General features: G+C 42.3%; 1 protein-coding gene and 1 long non-coding RNA gene across 2 annotated transcripts in view; one reads left to right on the top strand and one right to left on the bottom strand.

The window, feature by feature from the left end:
• The window catches only part of LOC132658722 (uncharacterized), a 46,840-nt gene extending 24,757 nt beyond the window's left edge, over positions 1 to 22,083 (bottom strand). Inside the window, exon 1 of the long non-coding RNA XR_009598708.1 lies at positions 18,362 to 22,083. This is a non-coding gene — a long non-coding RNA (uncharacterized LOC132658722). The remainder of the gene's footprint in view (positions 1 to 18,361) is intronic.
• Positions 22,084 to 22,385: 302 nt separating this feature from the next.
• LOC101102964 (E3 ubiquitin-protein ligase SIAH1-like) lies at positions 22,386 to 23,231 on the top strand. Its single transcript, XM_027963516.2, has one exon. The coding sequence runs from the start codon at positions 22,452 to 22,454 to the stop codon at positions 23,229 to 23,231; it is 780 nt and encodes a 259-aa protein (XP_027819317.1). The 5' UTR covers positions 22,386 to 22,451.
• Positions 23,232 to 23,439: the final 208 nt, after the last annotated feature.

Below are 23,439 nucleotides of genomic sequence, written 5' to 3'. Positions count from 1 at the left end.
CCTCATCCAAGGTAAGGAGCAGTGGCTGTGCTTTGCTGGAGCAGCCGTGGAGAGATACCCCACGCCCAAGGTAAGAGAAACCCAAGTAAGATGGTAGGTGTTGCAAGAGGGCGTCAGAGGGCAGACACACTGAAACCATACTCACAGAAAACTCGTCAACCTAATCACACTAGGACCACAGCCTTCTCTAACTCAATGACACCAAGCCATGCCTGTGGGGCAACCCAAGACGGGTGGGTCATGGTGGAAAGGTCTGACAGAATGTGGCCCACTGGAGAAGGCAATGGCAAGCCACTTCAGTATTCTTGCCTTGAGAATCCCATGAACAGTATGAAAAGGCAAAATGACAGGACACCAAAAGAGGAACTCGCCAGGTCATTAGGTGCCCAATATGCTACTGGAGATCAGTGGAGAAATAACTCCAGAAAGAATGAAGGGATGGAGCCAAAGCAAACACAATACCCAGCTGTGGATGTGACTAGTGATAGAAGCAAGGTACAATGCTGTAAAGAGCAATATTGCATAGGAACCTCGAATGTCAGGTCCATGAATCAAGGCAAATTGGAAGTGGTCAAACAAGAGATGGCAAGGGTGAACATCAACATTCTAGGAATCAGCAAACTATAATGGACTGGAATGGGTGAATTTAACTCAGATGACCATTACATCTACTACTGTGGGCAGGAATCCCTCAGAAGAAATGGAGTAGCCATCATGGTCAACAAAAGAGTCCAAAATGCAGTACTTGGATGCAATCTCAAAAACGACAGAATGATCTCTGTTCATCTCCAAGACAAACCATTCAATATCACAGTTATCCAAGTCTATGCCCCAACCAGTAACGCTGAAGAAACTGAAGTTGAACGGTTTTATGAAGACCTACAAGACCTTTTAGAACGAACACCCCAAAAAGATGTCATTTTCATTATAGGGGACTGGAATGCAAAAGTAGGAACTCAAGAAATACCTGAGGTAATGGGCAAATTTGGCCTTGGAATGTGGAATGAAGCAGGGCAAAGACTAATAGAGTTTTGCCAAGAAAATGCACTGGTCATAGCAAACACCCTCTTCCAACAACACAAGAGAAGACTCTACACATGGACATCACCAGATGGTCAACACCAAAATCAGATTGATTATATTCTTTGCAGCCAAAGATGGAGAAGCTCTATACAGTCAACAAAAACAAGACCAGGAGCTGACTGTGGCTCAGATCATGAACTCCTTATTACCAAATTCAGACTCAAACTGAAGAAAAAATACACAGAGGAACTATACAAAAAAGATCTTCATGACCCAGATAATCACAATGGTCTGATCACTCATCTAGAGCCAGACATCCTGGAATGTGAAGTCAAGTGAGCCTTAGAAAGCATCACCACGAACAAAGCTAGTGGAGGTGATGGCATTCCAGTTGAGCTATTTCAAACCCTCAGAGATGATGCTGTGAAAGCGCTGCACTCAATATGCCAGCAAATTTGGCAAACCCAGCAGTGGCCCCAGGACTGGAAAAGGTCAGTTTTCATTCCAATCCCAAAGAAAAGTGAAGCCACTCAGTCATGTCTGAATCTTCGCGACCCCATGGACTGTAGCCTATCAGGCTCCTCCATCTATGGGATTTTCCAGGCAAGAGTGCCGGAGTGGATTGCCATTTCCTTCTCCAGGGGAACCTTCCCAACTCAGGAATCGAACCCCGGTCTCCCGCATTGCAGGCAGATGCTTTACTGTCTGAGCCACCAGGGAAGCCCAATCCCAAAGAAAGGCAATGCCAAAGAATACTCAAAGTACTGCACAATTGCACTCATCTCACATGCTAGTAAAGTAATGCTCAAAATTCTCCAAGCCAGGCTTCAGCTATACGTGAACCGTGAACTTCCTGATGTTCAAGCTGGTTTTAGAAAAGGCAGAGGAACCAGAGATCAAATTGCCAACATTCACTGGATCATGGAAAAAGCAAAAGAGTTCCAGAAAAACATCTATTTCTGCTTTATTGACTATGACAAAGCTTTGGCTGTGTGGATCCCAATAAACTGTGGAAAATTCTGAGAGAGATGGGAATACCAGACCACCTGACGTGCCTCTTGAGAAATCTGTATGCAGGATAGGAAGCAACAGTTAGAACTGGACATGGAACAACAGACTGGTTCCAAATAGGAAAAGGAGTACGTCAAGGCTGTATATTGTCACCCTGCTTATTTAACTTCTATGCAGAGTACATCATGAGAAACGCTGGACTGGAAGAAACACAAGCTGGAATCAAGATTGCCAGGAGAAATATCAATAACCTCAGATATGCAGATGACACCACCCTTATGGCAGGAAAGTGAAGAGGAACTAAAATGCCTCTTGATGAAAGTGGAAGAGGAGAGTGAAATGTTGGCTTAAAGCTCAACATTCAGAAAACGAAGATCATGGCATCTGGTCCCATCACTTCATGGGAAATAGATGGGGAAATAGTGGAAACAGTGTCAGACTTTATTTTGGGGGGCTCAAAATCACTACAGATGGTGATTGCAGCCATGCAATTAAAAAACGCTTACTCCTTGGTAGAAAAGTGATGATCAACCTAGATAGCATATTCAAAAGCAGAGACATTAGTTTGCCAACTAAGGTCTGTCTAGTCAAGGCTATGGTTTTTCCAGTGGTCATGTATGGATGTGAGAGTAGGACTGTGAAGAAGGCTGAGCGCCGAAGAATTGACACTTTTGAACTGTGGTGTTGCAGAAGACTCTTGAGAGTCCCTTGGACTGCAAGGAGATCCAACCAGTCCATTCTGAAGGAGACCATCCCTGGGATTTCTTTGGAAGGAATGATGCTAAGGCTGAAGCTCCAGTACTTTGGCCACCTCATGCGAAGAGTTGACTCATTGGAAAAGACTCTGATGCTGGGAGGGATTGGGGGCAGGAGGAGAAGGGGACAACTGAGGATGAGATGGCAGGATGGCATCACTGACTCGATGGACATGAATCTGAGTGAACTCCGGGAGTTAGTGATGGACAGGGAGGCCTGGTGTTGTTCGATTCACGGGGTCGCAAAGAGTCGGACATGACTGAGAGACTGAACTGAACTGAGGCAAGTGGCTACCTGGCTACAAGTCTCCCTCAAGTGCCAGGTCCAGACTGGGTTTCAGGCCTATTCTTCTAAAAAGAAATAAGATTTATTTTGTCTACTAAATCCCAGTTATCACTCCTCCGACTACTTCTAATTGGGTCTGTTACACCAAAATGGCAGACCAGGGGATTAGGACTTTCATCATACGAGATTCAGATGTAGAACTTAGAACTCAGAAGTACTTCCAATTCAGTGTCTATACTCCAAGCTGAGGGAGTCCTTTGCTCCATTTTGACAGGAAGTTATCACAGTCATAGTTGCCCAGTGTCCTAAATCAAAACTGAGCGGAACTCTGCAGGGCTCTGGAGTATAGATCTGTTCTGTCTTCTCCATTTCTTGTCTGTAGGATACAGGCTTCATTCGGCCTCCTTGACCTTCCCTGAGTTCCAAAGGGTAGATTCACACAATTGCTAATCAGGGAAGGGAGGGGATACAGAAACAGGAGAAACAATCAAATGTTGGTACAGCCTCCAGACAGAGTCCTGGTTCCTACTCAAAGAAAGATGCATAACAATGTCTTTGAACCCCCACCCAGGTGGAGGATGGTAACTTCAGACTGAACACAAGATTCCTGGAGCACAGCTCTGTTGCCCCACCACCAACCAATCAAAAAGGTTCACAAACCCTGCAACCCTCACCCCAAATGCTCCTTTCTGTTTCCAGGGACCAGAGATGACTATCCTTTAGGTCTCCTGTTTGGCCCTTGTCTATTTCATCTCTGAGAGGGGCCAACAGTTTCAAACTAAATTTCTGTTACTGCAAGTGTAGAAGCTGGTTTCAGATGTGGAACACCCCAACTTAGATCAGGTAGAGAGAGACTTCTGCTTTGCTAGGCAGGCCTACGCTCATGTACAGCAGGATAAGTTACAGAAGAAGGAGACCTCTGCCCCAATTCCCAAGAAGTATCTTGTGTATGAAGTCTCTCAGGGAGGAGTTGTTAGGGGAAGCACACTGATTGGAACCGCCCACCCTGGCCAGGCATCATAGCACCCATTTGCATGCGTTGTTTTATGACAGGAGATCCTGATAAGGAATGGAACTAATAAGCCACCATCAACCAGAAGAGTTCGGGAAAGGTCTAAAGGAGACACTGTGTGTCTGTCCACTTCCCAGAATCCCTCTCGCTAGCATCCATCTTGGCTGAGCGATGCGTGCACCACCAGAAAAGACTCTGACTTAGAATGATTGCTCAAAGACCACCCGGAAACTAATCCCATCACCATAAATCCCAACATTGCGAGCCACGCAGCAGAGCAGTTCTCCTGGGTTTCCTTCCCCTACTGCTCTCCACCCGGGTGCCCTTTCCCAATAAAATCTCTTGCTTTGTCAGTACATATGTCTCTCGGACAATTCATTTCTGAGTGTTAGAAAGAGCTGAGTTTCAGGCCCTGGAAGGGGTCCACCTTCCTGCAACACTAATACTCCTGTTTCCCCCCCGAGGGAAACAAAATCCCACCAAATTTTACATGGTTCAACATGTTGTTTTCCTGTGGTCAGGTACTGCTGTCCACTCTCAGCTGGTGTCTGCAAGCACTTCTGTGTCTGAAGGTGTATTCCTGATGTATCCATGGACAGAGATATACTCCACGTTCACCTAATCCTTCCACATCTTGTTCATCCTTGGTATTACTTTTTAGTGCACAAAATTCAGGACTAAAATACCTTCATTTGGATTTTTTAATGAATATAAACTTATTTTGCTCCACTAAGTGTTTTTTCTTCTATTTTCTTCTATTTATCCAATATTGACAGCAGTTTTCTTTTTGGATGTGACTGTCATAAATATGTAATTCACTCACACATTTCTTTTTGGCATTTCTAGATGGCTGAGTTTTGGGAGTCTCTCTCATAAACAAAACATGGCTGAGTGGGCTGCCCCATTATTCAGTATCAGAATTCTCATCCTTCTTGAGTCTGTCTCCATGAACGTGGAAGGGAGGGTTAGGTCAGTAAAACAGCCCCATTCTCAAAAGAAGTCTGTAAGGAGTAGACATACCACCTCTTGCTATTTAAATAAGCCAAAACAAAAGAGTTTTAAAATCAGTTGAATCTAGCAATCCCACTCCTGGACATATATTCTGAGAAATCATAATTCAAAAAGATACATGTACCCCTATGTTCACAGCAGCACTATTCACAATAGCCAATGTGTGGAGACAACCTAAATACTCATGGACAGATAAATGGATAAAGAAGATGGAATACTACTCAGCCATAAAAAGAATGAATAATGTCATTTGTAGCAACATGGATGGACCTAGAGATTATCATGAGAAGTGAAGTACATAGGGAAGAGCAAGACATATCATACAGGAACAGGAACGTCGCTCAGTCATGTCTGACTCTCTGCGACCCCATGAACTGCCAGGCTTCTCTGCCCATGGAATTCTCCAGGCAAGAATACTGGAGTGGGTTGCCTTTCCCTTCTGCAGGGGATCTTCCATGACCTGGCTATCAAACCTGGGTCTCTTGCATTGCAGGCAGGTTCTTTACCATCTGAGCCACCAGGAATCCCCAACAATTCTGGAATGGGTAGCCTTTCCCTTCTTCAGGGGATCTTCTGAACCCTGGGATCAAACGTGGGTCTTCCACATTGTGGGCAGATTTTTTTACCATCTGAGCCAGACACTTGCCAAGTGAACAGAGAGAAAGTTGGAAGATGGTCCTGCAGTACCTAAAAGTTGTCATACTCAGGCTGCGTATGTTAGGCCACAGAAATCTAAATGAAATATACAGCATGGAGAATTACAAAGCTTGACTCCAGAGGTCAACTACTTGGATTTAAATCTGAGCCCTGCCACTTAAGAGCTCTAGGTGAATTTTGACAAATTACTTAATCTTAGGGTCTCATCTGTAATAAATTAGAGATGTCATAGTACCATCTCCCCAAAGTATTACATGAGTCAATATATATAAAGCACTTACTGTCAGATCAGGCACAGAGCAAGTCTTTAATATGAATAAATTTTACAATTCATCGACTCATACCATTGTTTTTCATGGGAGTAAATTGGGCTAGAGTTTACCCAAATGTTTGCTAAAGTGGAAATTTGGGGAATGGTTTTTTCAGTTAGGTAGAATTTGATAAATATTTATTTGAAACTGAATTGAAAATTATTTACTCCCATCATCCCATCAACAGAAAATAGGATTAAAGATTTAATGAGCATGGCCCCACCCATCAGTACAAGACTGAGTTTCCTCACATTAAGTCTCTCCCACTGGGAAGCTTCCATAAGCCTCTTATCCTTCTCCATGATAGGGGAGATATCATGAAAACCACAGTCACAGAAACCTGGCCAAACTGCTCACATGGATCACAGCTTGTCTAACTCCATGTAACTGCGAGCCATGCCGTGTAGGGCCACCCAAGATGGATGTGTCATAGTGGAAAGTTCTGACAAAACGTGGTCCACTGGAGAAGACAATGGCAAACCACTTCAGTATTCTGGCATTGAGAGCCCCTGAACAGTATGAAAAGGCAAAGAGATACGACACTGAAAGATGAACTCCCCAGCTTGGTAGGTGCCCGATATGCTACTGGAGAAGATTGGAGAAATAACTCCAGAAAGGAGGGAGAGACGGAGCCAAAGTGAAAACAACACCCAGCTGTGGATGTGACTGGGGATGGAAGTAAAGTCCGATGCTGTACAGAAAAATATTGCATAGGAACCTGGAATGTTAGGTCCATGAACCAAGGTAAACTGGAAGTGATCAAACAGGACATGGCAAGGTTGAACATCGACATTTTAGGAATCGGTGAACTAAAGTGGACTCTAACGGGTGAAGTTAATTCAGACGACCATTATATCTACTACTCTGGGCAAGAATGCCTTAGAAAAAGTGGAATAGCCCTCATAGTCCACAAGAGAGTCTGAAATGTAGTACTTGGGGGCAATCTCAAAAATGACAGAATGATTTCTGTTCGTTTCCAAGGCAAACCTTTCAGTATCACAGTAATCCAAGTCTATACCCCAAGCACTAATGCCAAAGAAGCTGAAGTTGAATGATTCTATGAAGACCTACTCAAAAATGATGGCCTTGGGGGACGGAGGGAAAGATGGCAGAGGAATAGGACGGGAAGACCACTTTCTCCCTCACAAATTCCTCAAAAGAACATTTCAACGCTGAGCAAACTTCACAAAACAACTTCTGTAGGCTGGCAGAGGACATCAGGCAACCAGAAAAGCAGACCATTGTCTTCAAAAACAGGTAGGAAAAAATATAAAAGACGAAAAAGGAGACAAAGGAGGTGGGGAGGGAGCTCCGTCCCGGGAAGGGAAGCCCGTCCCGGGAAGGGAATTTTAAGAAGAGAGGTTTCCAAACACCAGGAAACACTCTCCCTGCCGAGTCTGTGGCGAGCCTTGGAAACACAGAGGGCAACATAACAGGAAGGGAAAATAGATAAATAATTAAAACCAAGAGATTACAAGCCCAACAGTAACTCCCCCAGCGGAAAAGCAGCACAGACGCCTGCATCTGCCATTGGGAAGTGGGGGCAGGGCAGGGACGCGCGGGCGTGGGCTGCAGAGCTTTGTAAGAATCGGGCAGGAACGCCCCACGCACAACCAGAACGACCTAACTTGGGCTAGCAAACCAGACTGTGGGATAGCTACCACGCGAAAAGCTCGAACATAAGACACCGCCAGGACCGAGCACAGAACAAAGGACGGAACGGAAAAAGCCGGCTGCAGACCATCCCCCGCCGGGGACAGGCAGCCAGAGCCGTAAGGACTGGAAAGGGGCAATTGCAGACCCGGAGAGACTTTACGTACCTAACTGCAAGCAGGCTCCATTGCTAAGACTCCTGGGGGTGCTGGACAGTCACAATCTGCCTCACGGGGTGTGCCAGCGGTCCACCCAGAGAGCTGAGCAGCAGCGGCAGAAAAGGTGACAAGCCCCGGCGATCGCGCTCGCCAAACTCCTGAGCTACTCGGACCTGGGAAGGGCACAAAGCGCAGTTCCAGCCGAATCTGTGCCTCTGAGAGCTGCCTGAGCGCCGAACCTGAGTGGCTTGGACCGGGGAAGTGCATGCAGCCTAGGGCCGGCCCCAGACGGTTCCGGCTGAGCATCCTAGAACCAGAGCGGTTTGTGCGCCGCGAGAAAGGACAGGTCCAGGGGGGCAGAGATACTGTGTGCACACGACAGTGCTATTTGTTTGCAGCATCCCCCCTCCCCACAGCGCGACTGAACTAGTGAGCCTAAAAAACCAGCAAACAGAAGAAGTTAAACAGAGGGAACCACCTTGGAAGTGATCCCACATGGCCCATAACACCAGAAAGGGAGAGATATATTTTTAATATTTTTAAAATCATTCCTTTTTTTTTTTTTTGCTTTTTTTTCTAACTTTTTTTAATTGTTAAGTCTTCTATTTCTCCTCTAATTTTTATTTCTATAACCTATTATTACTATTATTTTTTTAAGACTTTTTTTTTTTTTAAGGCAAACACGATATATAGTCTTTGGATGGTTGTTGATGGTTTTTTTTTTTGATTGTTTGTCTGTTTGTTTGTTTGTTTTTAATAATTCTTTTTCTTTCTTTTTTTTTCTTTCTTCCTTTTTCCTTCTGCTTCTCTTTAATATTGTATCTTTGAAAATCCAACCTCTACTCTAGATTTTTAATCTTTGCTCTTAGGTGTTTGTTGCCAATTTTGTACATTTAAAAACCCAAACTTCACTACCCCAGTTTACCTGAGAGCGAGATTACTGGCTTGACCACTCTCTCCTCCTCTGGACTCTCCTTTTTCTCCACCAGGTGGTCTCTGTCTCTTTTCTCCCCCATCTCTCCTCTATCCAACTCTGTGAATCTCTGTGTGTTCCAGACGGTGGGGAACACCTATGGAACAGGTTACTGGCAGGATTTGTCTCTCTCCTACTCATTCCTCTCTCTGATCCTCCTGGTCACCTCTGTCTACTTCCTCCCTCTCCTCTTCCCTGTATAACTCTGTAAATACCTCTGAGCGGTCCAGACTATAGAGTGCACTATAAGGAAGTGACTACTGGCTAGCTTGCTCTCTTCTCTTTTGATCTCACCGCATCTCATTCCAGTTACCTCTAACTACCTCCTCCATCTTCTCTTCTCCTTATAACCCAGTGAACCTCTCTGAGTGTCCCTCAATGTGGAGAAACTTTTCATCTTTAACCTAGATGTTTTATCATCGGTGCTGTATAGATGGAGAAGTCTAGAGGCTACTGTAAAAATAAAACTGAAAACCAGAAGCAGGAGGCTTAAATCCAAAGCCTGAAAACATTAGAGAACTCTTGAATTCAGGGAACATTAAGCAATAGGAGCCCATCTAATGCCTTCATACCTACACCGAAACCAAGCTCCACCCAAGGGCCAACAAGTTCCAAAACAAGACATACCATGCAAATTCTCCAGCAACACAAAAACACTCCCCTGAGCTTCAATATACAGGCAGCTCAAAATTATCCCAAAACCTTTGATGTCTCGTAACCCATTACGGGTTACTCCACTGCACTGCAGAGAGAAGAAACCCAGCTCCACCCACCAAAACTCCAACACAAGCCTCCCTAACCAGGAAACCTTGACAAGCCACTGATAGAACCCCACCCAAAGTGAGGAAGCTCCATAATAAAGAGAACTCCACAAATTACCAGAATATAAAAAGGCCACCCCAAACGCAGCAATATAACCAAGATGAAGAGACAGAGGAATACACAGCAGGTAAAGGAACAGGAGAGTTGCCCACCAAACCAAACAAAAGAGGAAGAAGTAGGGAATCTACCGGAGAAGGAATTCCGAATATTGATAGTGAAAATGATCCAAAATCTTGAAATCAAAATAGAATCACAGATAAATAGGCTAGAGACAAAGATTGAGAAGATGCAAGAAAGGTTTAACAAGGACCTAGAAGAAATAAAAAAGAGCCAAAATATAATGAATAATGCAATAAATGAGATCAGAAACACTCTGGAGGCAACAATTAGTAGAATAACGGAGGCAGAAGATAGGATTAGTGAAATAGAAGATAGAATGGGAGAAATAAATGAATCAGAGAGGAAACAAGAAAAACGAATTAAAAGAAATGAGGACAATCTCAGAGACCTCCAGGACAATATGAAACGCTCCAACATTCGAATTATAGGAGTCCCAGAAGAAGAAGACAGAAAGAAAGATCATGAGAAAATCCTTGAGGAGATCATAGTTGAAAACTTCCCTAAAATGGGGAAGGAAATAATCACCCAAGTCCAAGAAACACAGAGAGTTCCAAATAGGATAAACCCAAGGCGAAACACCCCAAGACACATATCAATCAAATTAACAAAGATCAAACACAAAGAATAAATATTAAAAGCAGCAAGGGAAAAACAACAAATAACACACAAGGGGATTCCCATAAGGATAACAGCTGATCTTTCAATAGAAACTCTTCAGGCCAGGAGGGAATGGCAAGACATACTTAAAGTGATGAAAGACAATAACCTACAGCCCAGATTACTGTACCCAGCAAGGATCTCATTCAAATACGAAGGAGAAATCAAAAGCTTTACAGACAAGCAAAAGCTGAGAGAATTCAGCACCACCAAACCAGCTCTCCAACAAATTCTAAAGGATATTCTCTAGACAGGAAACATGAAAAGGGTGTATAAACCCAAACCCAAAACAATAAAGTAAATGGTAACGGGATCATACTTATCAATAATTACCTTAAACGTAAATGGGTTGAATGCCCCAACCAAAAGACAAAGACTGGCCGAATGGATACAAAAACAAGACCCCTCTATATGCTGCTTACAAGAGACCCACCTCAAAACAAGGGACACATACAGACTGAAAGTGAAGGGCTGGAAAAAGATATACCACGCAAATAGAGACTAAAAGAAAGCAGGAGTGGCAATACTCATATCCGATAAAATAGACTTTAAAACAAAGGCTGTGAAAAGAGACAAAGAAGGCCACTACATAATGATCAAAGGAACAATCCAAGAAGAAGATATAACAATTATAAATATATATGCACCCAATATAGGAGCACCGCAATATGTAAGACAAATGCTAACAAGTATGAAAGGGGAAATCAACAATAACACAATAATAGTGGGAGACTTTAATACCCCACTCACACCTATGGACAGATCAACTAAACAGAAAATTAACAAAGAAACGCAAACTTTAAATGATACATTAGATCAGTTAGACCTAATTGATATCTATAGGACATTTCACCCCAAAACAATGAATTTCACCTTTTTTTCAAGTGCTCATGGAACCTTTTCCAGGATAGATCACATCCTGGGCCATAAATCTAAACTTGATAAATTCAAAATATCGAAATCATTCCAAGCATCTTTTCTGACCATAATGCATTAAGATTAGATCTCAATTATAGGAGAAAAACTATTAAAAATTCCAACATATGGAGGCTGAACAACACACTTCTGAATAACCAACAAATCACAGAAGAAATCAAAAAGAAATCAAAATATGCATAGAAACTAATGAAAATGAAAACACAACAACCCAAAACCTGTGGGACACTATAAAAGCAGTGCTAAGAGGAAAGTTCATAGCAATACAGGCATACCTCAAGAAACAAGAAAAAGTCAAATAAATAACCTAACTCTGCAACTAAAGCAACTAGAAAAGGAAGAGTTGGAGAACCCCAGAGTTAGTAGAAGGAAAGAAATCTTAAAAATTAGGGCAGAAATAAATGCAAAAGAAACAAAAGAGACCATAGCAAAAATCAACAAAGCCAAAAGCTGGTTCTTTGAAAGGATAAATAAAATTGACAAACCATTAGCCAGACTCATCAAGAAGCAAAGAGAGAAAAATCAAATCAATAAAATTAGAAATGAAAATGGAGAGATCACAACAGACAACACAGAAATACAAAGGATCATAAGAGACTACTATCAGCAGTTGTATGCCAATAAAATGGACAACGTGGAAGAAATGGACAAATTCTTAGAAAAGTACAATTTTCCAAAACTGAACCAGGAAGAAATAGAAAATCTTAACAGACCCATCACAAGCATGGAAATTGAAACGGTAATCAGAAATCTTCCAGCAAACAAAAGCCCAGGTCCAGACGGCTTCACAGCTGAATTCTACCAAAATTTCGAGAAGAGCTAACACCTATCCTCCTCAAACTCTTCCAGAAAATTGCAGAGGAAGGTAAACTTCCAAACTCATTCTATGAGGCCACCATCACCCTAATACCAAAACCTGACAAAGATGTCACAAAAAAAGAAAACTACAGGCCAATATCACTGATGAACATAGATGCAAAAATCCTCAACAAAATTCTAGCAATCAGAATCCAACAACACATTAAAAAGATCATACACCATGACCAAGTGGGCTTTATCCCAGGGATGCAAGGATTCTTCAATATCCACAAATCAATCAATGTAATTCACCACATTAACAAATAGAAAAATAAAAACCATATGATTATCTCAATAGATGCAGAGAAGGCCTTTGACAAAATTCAACATCCATTTATGATAAAAACTCTCCAGAAAGCAGGAATAGAAGGAACATACCTCAACATAATAAAAGCTATATATGACAAACCCACAGCAAACATTATCCTCAATGGTGAAAAATTGAAAGCATTTCCCCTAAAGTCAGGAACAAGACAAGGGTGTCCAGTTTCACCGCTACTATTCAACATAGTTCTGGAAGTTTTGGCCACAGCAATCAGAACAGAAAAAGAAATAAAAGGAATCCAAATTGGAAAAGAAGAAGTAAAACTCTCACTGTTTGCAGATGACATGATCCTCTACATGGAAAACCCTAAAGACTCCACCAGAAAATTACTAGAGCTAATCAATGAATATAGTGAAGTTGCAGGATATAAAATCAACACACAGAAATCCCTTGCATTACTATACACGAATAATGAGAAAGTAGAAAAGAAATTAAGGAAACAATTCCATTCACCATTGCAACGAAAAGAATAAAATACTTAGGAATATATCTACCTAAAGAAACTAAAGACCTATATATAGAAAACTATAAAACACTGATGAAAGAAATCAAAGAGGACACTAATAGATGGAGAAATATACCATGTTCATGGATCGGAAGAGTCAATATAGTGAAAATGAGTATACTACCCAAAGCAATTTACAAATTCAATGCAATCCCTGTCAAGCTACCAGCCACATTTTTCACAGAACTAGAACAAATAATTTCAAGATTTGTATGGAAATACAAAAAACCTCGAATAGCCAAAGCAATCTTGAGAAAGAAGAATGGAACTGGAGGAATCAACTTGCCTGACTTCAGGCTCTACTACAAAGCCACAGTCATCAAGACAGTATGGTACTGGCACAAAGACAGACACATAGATCAATGGAACAAAATAGAAAGCCCAGAGATAAATCCACACACATATGGACACCTTATCTTTGACAAAGGAGGCAAGAATATACAATGGAGTAAAGACAACCTCTTTAACAAGTGGTGCTGGGAAAACTGGTCAACCACTTGTAAAAGAATGAAACTAGATCACTTTCTAACACCGTACACAAAAATATACTCAAAATGGATTAAAGATCTAAATGTAAGACCAGAAACTATAAAACTCCTAGAGGAGAACATAGGCAAAACACTCTCAGACATAAATCACAGCAGGATCCTCTATGATCCACCTCCAAGAATTCTGGAAATAAAAGCAAAAAAAAGAAAAAAAAAAACAAATGGGATCTAACTAAAATTAAAAGCTTCTGCACAACAAAGGAAAATATAAGCAAGGTGAAAAGACAGCCTTCTGAATGGGAGAAAATAATAGCAAATGAAGCAACTGACAAACAACTCATCTCAAAAATATACAAGCAACTTATGCAGCTCAATTCCAGAAAAATAAACGACCCAATCAAAAAATGGGCCAAAGAACTAAATAGACATTTCTCCAAAGAAGACATACGGATGGCTAACAAACACATGAAAAGATGCACAACATCACTCATTATTAGAGAAATGCAAATCAAAACCACAATGAGGTACCACTTCACACCAGTCAGAATGGCTGCGATCCAAAAATCTGCAAGCAATAAATGCTGGAGAGGGTGTGGAGAAAAGGGAACCCTCCTACACTGTTGGTGGGAATGCAAACTAGTACAGCCACTATGGAGAACAGTGTGGAGATTCCTTAAAAAATTGCAAATAGAACTACCTTATGACCCAGCAATCCCACTGCTGGGCATACACACCGAGGAAACCAGAATTGAAAGAGACACATGTACCCCAATGTTCATCGCAGCACTGTTTATAATAGCCAGGACATGGAAACAACCTAGATGTCCATCAGCAGATGAATGGATAAGAAAGCTGAGGTACATATACACAATGGAGTATTACTCAACCGTTAAAAAGAATTCATTTGAATCAGTTCTGATGAGATGGATGAAACTGGAGCCGATTATACAGAGTGAAGTAAGCCAGAAAGAAAAACACCAATACAGTATACTAACACATATATATGGAATTTAGGAAGATGGCAATGACGACCCTGTATGAAAGACAGGAAAAAAGACACAGATGTGTATAACGGACTTTTGGACTCAGAGGGAGAGGGAGAGGGTGGGATGATTTGGGAGAATGGGAATTCTAACATGTATACTATCATGTAAGAATTGAATCGCCAGTCCATGTCTGACGTAGGGTGCAGCATGCTTGGGGCTGGTGCATGGGGATGACCCAGAGAGATGTTGTGGGGAGAGAGGTGGGAGGGGGGTTCATGTTTGGGAACGCATGTAAGAATTAAAGATTTTAAAATTTAAAAAAAAATGATGGCCTTTTCATCATAACGGACTAGAACGCAAAAGTAGGAAACCAAGAGATACCTGAACTATCAGGCATCTATGGCCTTGGAGTTCAAAATGAAGCAAGCAAAGGCTAACAGAGGTTTGCCAAGTGAATACACTGGTCATAGCAATCACCCTCTTCCAACAACACAAGAGATGACTCTACACATGGACATCACCAGATGGTCAATACCAAAATCAGATTGATTATGTTCTTTGTGGCCAAAGATGGAGAAGCTCTATACAAAACAAGAAGCAAAAATAAGGCCAGGAGCTGACTGTGGCTCAGATCATGAACTCCTTATTCTCAAATTCTGACTGAAATTGAAGAAAGTAGGGAAAACCACCGACCATTCAGGTATGACCTAAATCAAATCCCTTATGATTACATGGTGCAAGTGACAAATAGATTCAAGGGACTAGATCTGATACAGTGCCTGAAGAACTATACATGGAGATTCGTGACATTGGACAGGAGGCAGTGATCAAGACCATCCCCAAGAAAAGGATCTGTGAAAGGAAAACTGGTTGTCTGAGGAGGCCTTACAAATAGCTGAGAAAAGAAGAGAAGCTAAAGACAAAGGAGGAAAGGAAAGATATACGCATCTGAATGCAGAGTTCCAAAGAATAGCAAGGATAGATGAGAAAGCCTCCCTCAGTGATCAATGCAAAGAAATAGAGGAAAGCAATAGAATGGAAAAGACTAGAGATCTCTTCAAGAAAGTTAGAGATATCCGGGGAACATTTCATGCAAAGATGGACACTAAAGGACAGAAATGGTATGCACCTAAAGAAGTAGAAGATAGTAAGAAAAGGTGGAAAGAATACACAGAAGAACTATACACATAAGACCTTAATGACTCAGAAAACCATGCTGGTGTGATAACTCACTTAGAGCCATACCTCATGGAGTGTGAAGTCACGTGGGTTTTAGGATCATCGCTATGAACAAAGCTAGTGGAGATGATGGAATTCCAGCTGAGGTATGCCAAATCCTAAAATTGCTGCTGCTAAAGTGCTACACCAAATATGTCAGCACATTTGGAAAACTCAGCAGTGGCCGCAGACTGGAAAAGGTCCGTTTTCATTCCAAACTCAAAGAAAGGCAATGCCAAAGAATCTTCAAACTATGGCACAGTTGTACTAATCTCACACTCTAGCAAATTAATGCTCAAAATTCTCCAAGAGAGGCTTCAACAGTATGTGAACTGAGAACTTCCAGATGTTCAAGCTGGATTTAGAAAAGGCAGAGGAAACAAGGATCAAATTGCCAACATCTGTTGGATCATACAAAAAGCAAGAGAGTTCCAGAAAAATATCTACTTCTGCTTTATTGACTATGCCAAAGCCTTTGACTGTGTGGCTCACAACAAACTGTGGAAAATTTTTCAGGAGATAGGAATACCAGACCACCTTACCTGCCTCCTGAGAAATCAGAATGCACGTCAAGAAGCAATAGTTAGAACCGGACATGCAACAACGGACTGGTTCCAAATCGGGAAAGGAGTACGTCAAGGCTGTATATTGTCACCCTGCTTATTTAGCTTATATGCAGATTACATCATGCGAAATGCCGGGCTGGATGAAGCAAAAGCTGGAATCAAGATTGCTGGAAGAAATAGGGATAACCTCAGATATGCAGGTGACACCATCCTTATGGCAGAAAGCAAAAGAAGAACTAAAGAGCCTCTTCATGAAAGTTAAATAGGAGAGTGAAAAAGCGGCTTAAAACTCAACATTCACAAAATGAAGATCATGGCATCAGATCCCATCACTTCATGACAAACAGATGGGGAAACAATGGAAACAGTGACAGACTTTGTTTTCTGGGGCTCCAAAATCACTGCAGATGGTGACTGCAGCCATGAAATCAAACAACACAGATGCTTGCTCCTTGGAAGAAAAGCTCTGACTAACATAGACGGCATATTAAAAAGGGCAGACATTGCTTTGCTGACAAAGGTCCGTCTAGTCAAACTTATGGTATTTCCAGTAGTCATGTATGGATGTGAGAGTTGAACCATAAATAAAGTTGGACCCCTCAGCTTTAGCTGAGTGCCGAAGAATTGATGCTTTTGAACTGTGGTGTTGGAGAAGACTCTTGAGAGTCCCTTGGAAAGCAAAGAGATCAAACCATTGAATCCAAAAGGAAATCAGTCCTGAATATTTGTTGGAAGGACTGATGCTGAAGCTGAATCTCCAATATTTTGCCCACCTGAGGCGAAGAATTGACTCATTGGAAGAGACCTTGATGCTGGGAAAGATTCAAGGCAGGATGAAAAGAGGATGACAGAGGATGAATGGCATCACTGACTTGATGGACCTGAGTTTGAGGAAGCTCTGCGGGTTGGTGGTGGACAGGAAGGCCTGGCATGTTGTAGTCCATGGGGTCACATGAGTCAGATGTGACCCAGTGACTGAAGTCAACTGAACTGAAAGCAAAAGTTAACGAGTTATTGAGAATATTCAATGACTTAAAAAATTCACATTATATGAAACTAGTTCATTTGCCCTTTCACTCACAATATGGGCAAAGGGACACACTATCATAGGACAGCATCAAGAAAGAACTGTTGATACTAAAATGATTAAAAATCTCATTTACTCAAAACAAGTCTTATAAATGGAGATTACTCTCACAATTGCTCTAGAAAACATAATAAATATTCATGTGCTGTTACAGTTTTATTTACAAATATCAGATAGTTTATAGTGTACTTTTCTCCAGCTACTGCCAAAAATGGAAATCAGTTTTGCTACCACCACAAAGAGCTACATTCATGATCATATGTAGATATAGTTGAGAAGCTCTGAATATTAGTGAATGTATCAAGTAATTTATCCTAAAGTACAGCCTTATGAAAGAAAATTACTTTCATATCTATTTGAGAGCTTAATTGCTAATCAAACATAGATAGAGTTTTAGTTACAAATATTAGAGTTTATTGTGTAATACTTGCAAATAACTGCACTCTAGAAACTTTTGTTTTCAACAGTTCTTGAAAACCAAATGCTTACCATAAACCACAAAATGTTCACCATAACAGTACTTTCCAAAGGCTGTTTACTCAAGCATGAATTTGGAGGAATAATAAAAACAAAAGAATGTGGATACCGGCAATGCTTATATCGTCTCCCAGAAAGGCATGGGAGAGAGTCAATCACATTCCCATTGGTCCAAAAGAAGGGCCGTCTGCCAGAGTCCTGACTCATAAGCAGCCTGTTGGCCATATTTAGCAGAGGAGCCTGCAGTTGATTAGCTGTGCTCTGACAGTAAATAGCCTATCATTGCTGTCCAGGAAAATCACTGCAGTATAGAGAATTTCTAAGACTATAGAGAAATCATGTCAGCCAAGATAGACTCTGCATACATGAAAACACTTAATATGAAGACCTGTTTTCATGACGTATATCTTTGTGGAATTTAGTTAAGCAGGTAATCAAGAGCTGATCCTCACTGTAGTCCACTCACCTATTTTGAGGCTGATTATCCAGTTTCTGGTCTTATCCATGTCTTGCTTTTGCTCCTACCACTCCCTCTGGCTGACAGCCTTTTGACCACCTCACTGTTCATTAGCACCTGCAAAGGATAACTGAAAGCAGATGAACTCAAACCACTCAATTATGCTTCTCATCAGCAGCTCTACTAAGGGGTTCTGTCCACGAGGTGGTTGCAACTATTTGGTAAAATTAGGTTTCTGGATTATCAGTGGATTTCAATTATCCACGTTGCTTCTGCCCCTGATCACCCAGCATAATCTACTGTTGGCCATTTCTGCATCATTTGCCTGGCCAGATGGAGAAAAAGGTGAGAAAACTAAAGATACTGGCTCTCTGCTCTCTCATCTCTATTGAAAGTTTCCTTCCAAATCTACACCCCCCCACACACACCCTGCTTTTTTTTTTGCATAGCTAATGAAAAAGCACACAAGGTTCTCTGAGAATTCATGCTAATTGTTATTTGCTTATATAATTACTTTAGTTGCTAAAACACCAAAAGTCATCTTATGAACTTTAGCCACATTTCTCACATTGGAAGGGCCTTTTGTGAGAGCCCTGAATATGGCGACTCATTATTTATACTAATCTCAATCAGAAATCGGAGAAGGCAATGGCAACCCACTCCAGTACTCTTGCCTTGAAAATCCCATGGACGGAGGTGCTTGGTAGGCTGCAGTCCAGGGGGTCCGGAAGAGTCGGACACGACTGAGCGACTTCACTTTCCCTTTTCACTTTCATGCACTGGAGAAGGCAATGGCAGCCCACTCCAGTGTTCTTGCCTGGAGAATCCCAGGGACGGGGGAGCCTGGTGGGCTGCCATCTATTGGGTCGCACAGAGTCAGACACGACTGAAGAGACACGGCAGAAGCAGCAATCAGAAATACTGTAGCCAGCGAGTGCCAGTAATAATATGCTGTTAAAGGTTTATCCTGTGATTCATGAACAATGGTGTGTCTCCAGGGAAAACAAGACTTGTGTATCTTTTTAAAGCATGAAATATCTCTGTCTAATATAATCACTGTTGTTCCATGCATTTGTATATTTTTATTATGAATGCAGCGCAGATTTATTTTAGTAAATAGAGATAATCATAGAAACTGTCCATAATCCCACCAGTGATGACCAGTTACCATTTGTGGAATCCACGTGCAGAATTTTTCTGTTCAAAATAGATTAACTGCACAAGTCTTCAAATGGGGTCATATGTAATTTTGTTTTCTAACTTGTTTTTTCACTCAATATGTCAGGCAGGTTTTTGTGTATTAATATGTGCACTTTGACAATATTCTTTGAACTGGCTGTATAGTATTCCACTGAATGAATGTGCATCATTTATTCAAATACTCTAGATTTAGCTGTTTAAATGGTCTCCAATTTTTATTATAACAAACCCTCTGAGAAACCCTCTGTGAGGTAAATCTTTGTGCATGTTCTTAATATCACCTCAGGAGAAATTAGTAGAAGTGGAGTTCTGGAACAAAGGAGATGACTGTGTCCCTAATTTTTTTTTTTAACAAATGCCATAATATTAACCATACCGAGTTTGTATAGATTTTCCACCAAAGTGAAATCATTAACACACTCCTTAAGATTTCCCTTGCAGAAAGTAGTGTAACTTCAGAGTTCTGTGCCTGTAGCATTTTCAGTTTAACATAGCGTGGCTTCTTGTCACTCTGATCTTGTTTCTGCTAGTGGTTTCCACCTTCTGTGCATACATATATTTAATTTACAGTTTCCTGGTATCAGTGAATTTAAGATGACCAATAGCACCAAAACTACTTCATTTCTTTTGGTGAATTTCATAGTAAAATACTAAATGAACTCATCTGAATGTGCTCATTAATCTGCTATAATAAAATCTATTCCTTCCATGATAGATATTCTGAATATTCTTTGTACTGGATCATATTTAATCTCAAGAGTGAAAACAAAAATCAACCCCTCAAAGCCCTACTCACAGCTTTGTTGACTTACACAATCAACAGTGAAATGGTTAGTATCCACCACCACGACCATCCTGCCTCAGTGAAGGAAGAAACATGATCTGAAAATGCATTAAAATCCCCAAAGTATTTTTTTAAACATCCTCAATCATTCAACAACCAAGTTTTTCCTGTCTCAATAAAATGATATTTCCCTTCTTCCATTTGCTCAGGGCAAAACCACTCTCATCTTCCTTGATTCATTCGCCTTCTATCAAACACCATATCCAATCCATCAAGGAATCCCATTGGCTATACCTTCAAAAGACACCCTCCATCTGACCAGTTCTCAAACCCTCTGGTGCTACCACTCAATTCCAAGCCATCATCATCTGTGTTTTGGATTATTGTAGCAGTCTCTTCAGTGGTCTTCCAGCTTTGGCCTTTTTACCCGTCTAGTTCATTTTCCACACAGCATCTCAAGAGATTCTGTTCAAATATATGTCAGATCAAGTCACTCTACTCCTCAGAACTTTCCAATGGCATCCCACCTCGCTTGGACTCAAAGCCAAAATCCTTACGATGGACAACAGGGCCCTACAGAACAGATAATGCCCTCACCCTTCAGCATCCCTGAGCCCCTTTCCTGTTGCTCTCCCCTTTCCTCAGCTCACTTTGGTGGGCCTCCGGTCGATTTGTCTAAACAGCAGCAGACAGAGAGAACTTGTACTTTCTTTTTCCTCTTTTGGCCATGCCAAGCAGCATGCAGAGGTTCCCCACCAGGGATCGAACCCTGTGCCCCCTGCAGGGGAAGTGAGGAGTCTTAACCACTGGACTGCCAGGGAAGTCCCAAGAGCCTATACTTAAAAGTAGAGTCCACATGACTGTAGAAATAGCAGTTCATGAATACTGCATCATATTGAGCTCAGGGTGTTTTGACCCTTCACTAAGGCACTCTGGAATGAGTTCCCACACTCATTTCTTAAAAATCACTTAGTCAGCAAGTAGTTCTTGAGGGCCTATCATATTCCAGGCACTGCTGTATATGCATACATCAACGAAGAAAACATACAAACCTGTCTACCTCAGTACCTTCCATTCTGTAGGGAGCGAGGGAAAGAACATGGTTAAGTTAATCGCGAAGCATGTTAGGAAGTGATAATGAAACGGAAAAATATAGAACAGCCAGGTGGGGCTAGAAGTGTGTGCATGTGTGTAAGTGCTGTGTGTGTGGGGAGTTGTACTGTTGCCCCATGCCACAACGTCCCACGTGAGTTTGACATGTTTCTTGGGTTGAGTTTCAATAGAGTATATCTACTTGCAGTATTCTGGCCTCTGACACGATTCCCACGTGAATGCTCTATTCCGATTCTTCCTGTACTTCCAGCATGACCTGTTCCCTGTATTTATTCTTACTCATCCACTGTTCGAACAGACTCATCTCCCTGCTCTCTGGGCCGTTGGTTGAAATTATGGCTGACATCTTATGAATTTGTTGGTGATCTTCTACCACAGCCACTTCTTCCCTTCAGTCTGGTCTTCGCTCTTGTCAACGCCTCAGGCCTGCCAGGAGCAGTCAGTGACACCCACGTGCATTCCCTCACCCCAAAAGTTTGACGAAACTGCCATAGTCAGAAATGAATGATTGACCTGCACGGAATTAGACATGCTGATGTAACTGGTGATTTTCTTAGCAATATGTCCAATTCTATGACCCAACACGCAAAATAGCTCTGGGCAAGGAATGCTGAGATTCTAACATGACCTATTCCTTTCAAAAGATTCCTGTTGGCCCCCTGGGGCCTCAGGCACTCGGGGCCGCGCTTCCCCGCGGTGGCCGCCAGAGTGTGAGGTATTTGGCGCGAGCGCGCACGAGTTTGGGAGCGTGCGCAGGCTGGAGAACGCGCCGAACGCACGCTGGCGTCGGGCTGTCGGGAGCCGCGACGACCGTTGGTGGGCGCCCTCTGACCTTTGGTGGGCGCCCTCTCTAACGTCAGCGGCGAGCCACTGTCCCGTCGGTCCCGACACGAGGCAGAGGCAGTGGCGGTGGCGTGGCCCTCGCTCGTGGGCCTTGGCGGCGGCGACGACGGAGCGTGTGTGAACCAGAACTGAGGTCGAGGTGCGCTCTCCCCCACAGAAATGACTGACAACACTGTGTCCAACAGTGACTTGGCGAGTCTTTTTGAGTGTCCGGTGTGCTTTAACCATGTCTTGCCTCCAATTACACAGTGCCAGAGCGGCCACCTCGTTTGTAGTGAATGTCGCTCGAGGCTCACCCACTGTCCAACTTGCCGGGGCCCGCTGACAGCCGTTCGCAACTTGGCCATGGAGAGAGTGGCCGATTTAGTACTCTTCCCGTGTAGATACGCCTCTTCTGGATGCGGAGCAACCATGCCCCCCACAGAAAAAGTAGACCACGAAGAACAATGTGAGTTTAGGCCCTGTCGTTGCCCTTGCCCTGGCGCTTCCTGTGGGTGGCAAGGCGCCATGGATGCCGTTGTACCACATGTGATGCAGCACTATAACAACTCCGTTATAACCCTAGAGGGAGAAGTTGTCGTTTTCCTTGCAGTCAACGTTAATCTGGCTGGTACCCTTGACTGGGTGATGGTGCAGTCCTGTTTTGGGTCTCAGTTCTTACTAATTTTGGAGAAACTGGAAATCCATGCCGGTTACCGGAAATTCTTTGCCGCTGTCCAGCTGATAGGAACACGCGAGCAAGCTGAACATTTTACTTATCGACTTGAGCTAAATGGTACCAGGCGGCGATTGATGTGGGAAGCCACGCCTCTATCTATTCATGAGCGAATTGAAACAGCGTTTCTGAACTGTGACTGCCTAGTCTTCCACCCCAGAGTTGCGGAACTTTTCGCAGAAAACGGCGATTTAAGCATCAATGTAACTATTTCCATGACTTGAAATGGTGATCAAACATTTTCTGACGAGTGTTTAAAACCAATACATTCAGTTTCACAGAGAATAAGACACCTGTCTTCCTACCAACCAGAAACTTTGGGTAGGTTGAAGCTAGAGACATTAAGCTACAGAAGATGAAAGGGTGTTAAATATAGGAAATAGTTGCATGTAATAACACTAATAGATTTAAAATAAGCCAACAGTAAACCAC

The sequence above is a fragment of the Ovis aries genome, chromosome X (assembly GCF_016772045.2).
Source record: "Ovis aries strain OAR_USU_Benz2616 breed Rambouillet chromosome X, ARS-UI_Ramb_v3.0, whole genome shotgun sequence".
NCBI classification, from domain to species: domain Eukaryota; kingdom Metazoa; phylum Chordata; class Mammalia; order Artiodactyla; family Bovidae; genus Ovis; species Ovis aries.
This window is presented reverse-complemented; position numbering and strand designations above follow the sequence as displayed.

Coding starts and splice junctions, on each gene's coding strand:
- LOC101102964 (XM_027963516.2), top strand. CDS start 22,452: ATGACTGACAACACTGTGTCCAACAGTGACTTGGCGAGTCTTTTTGAG.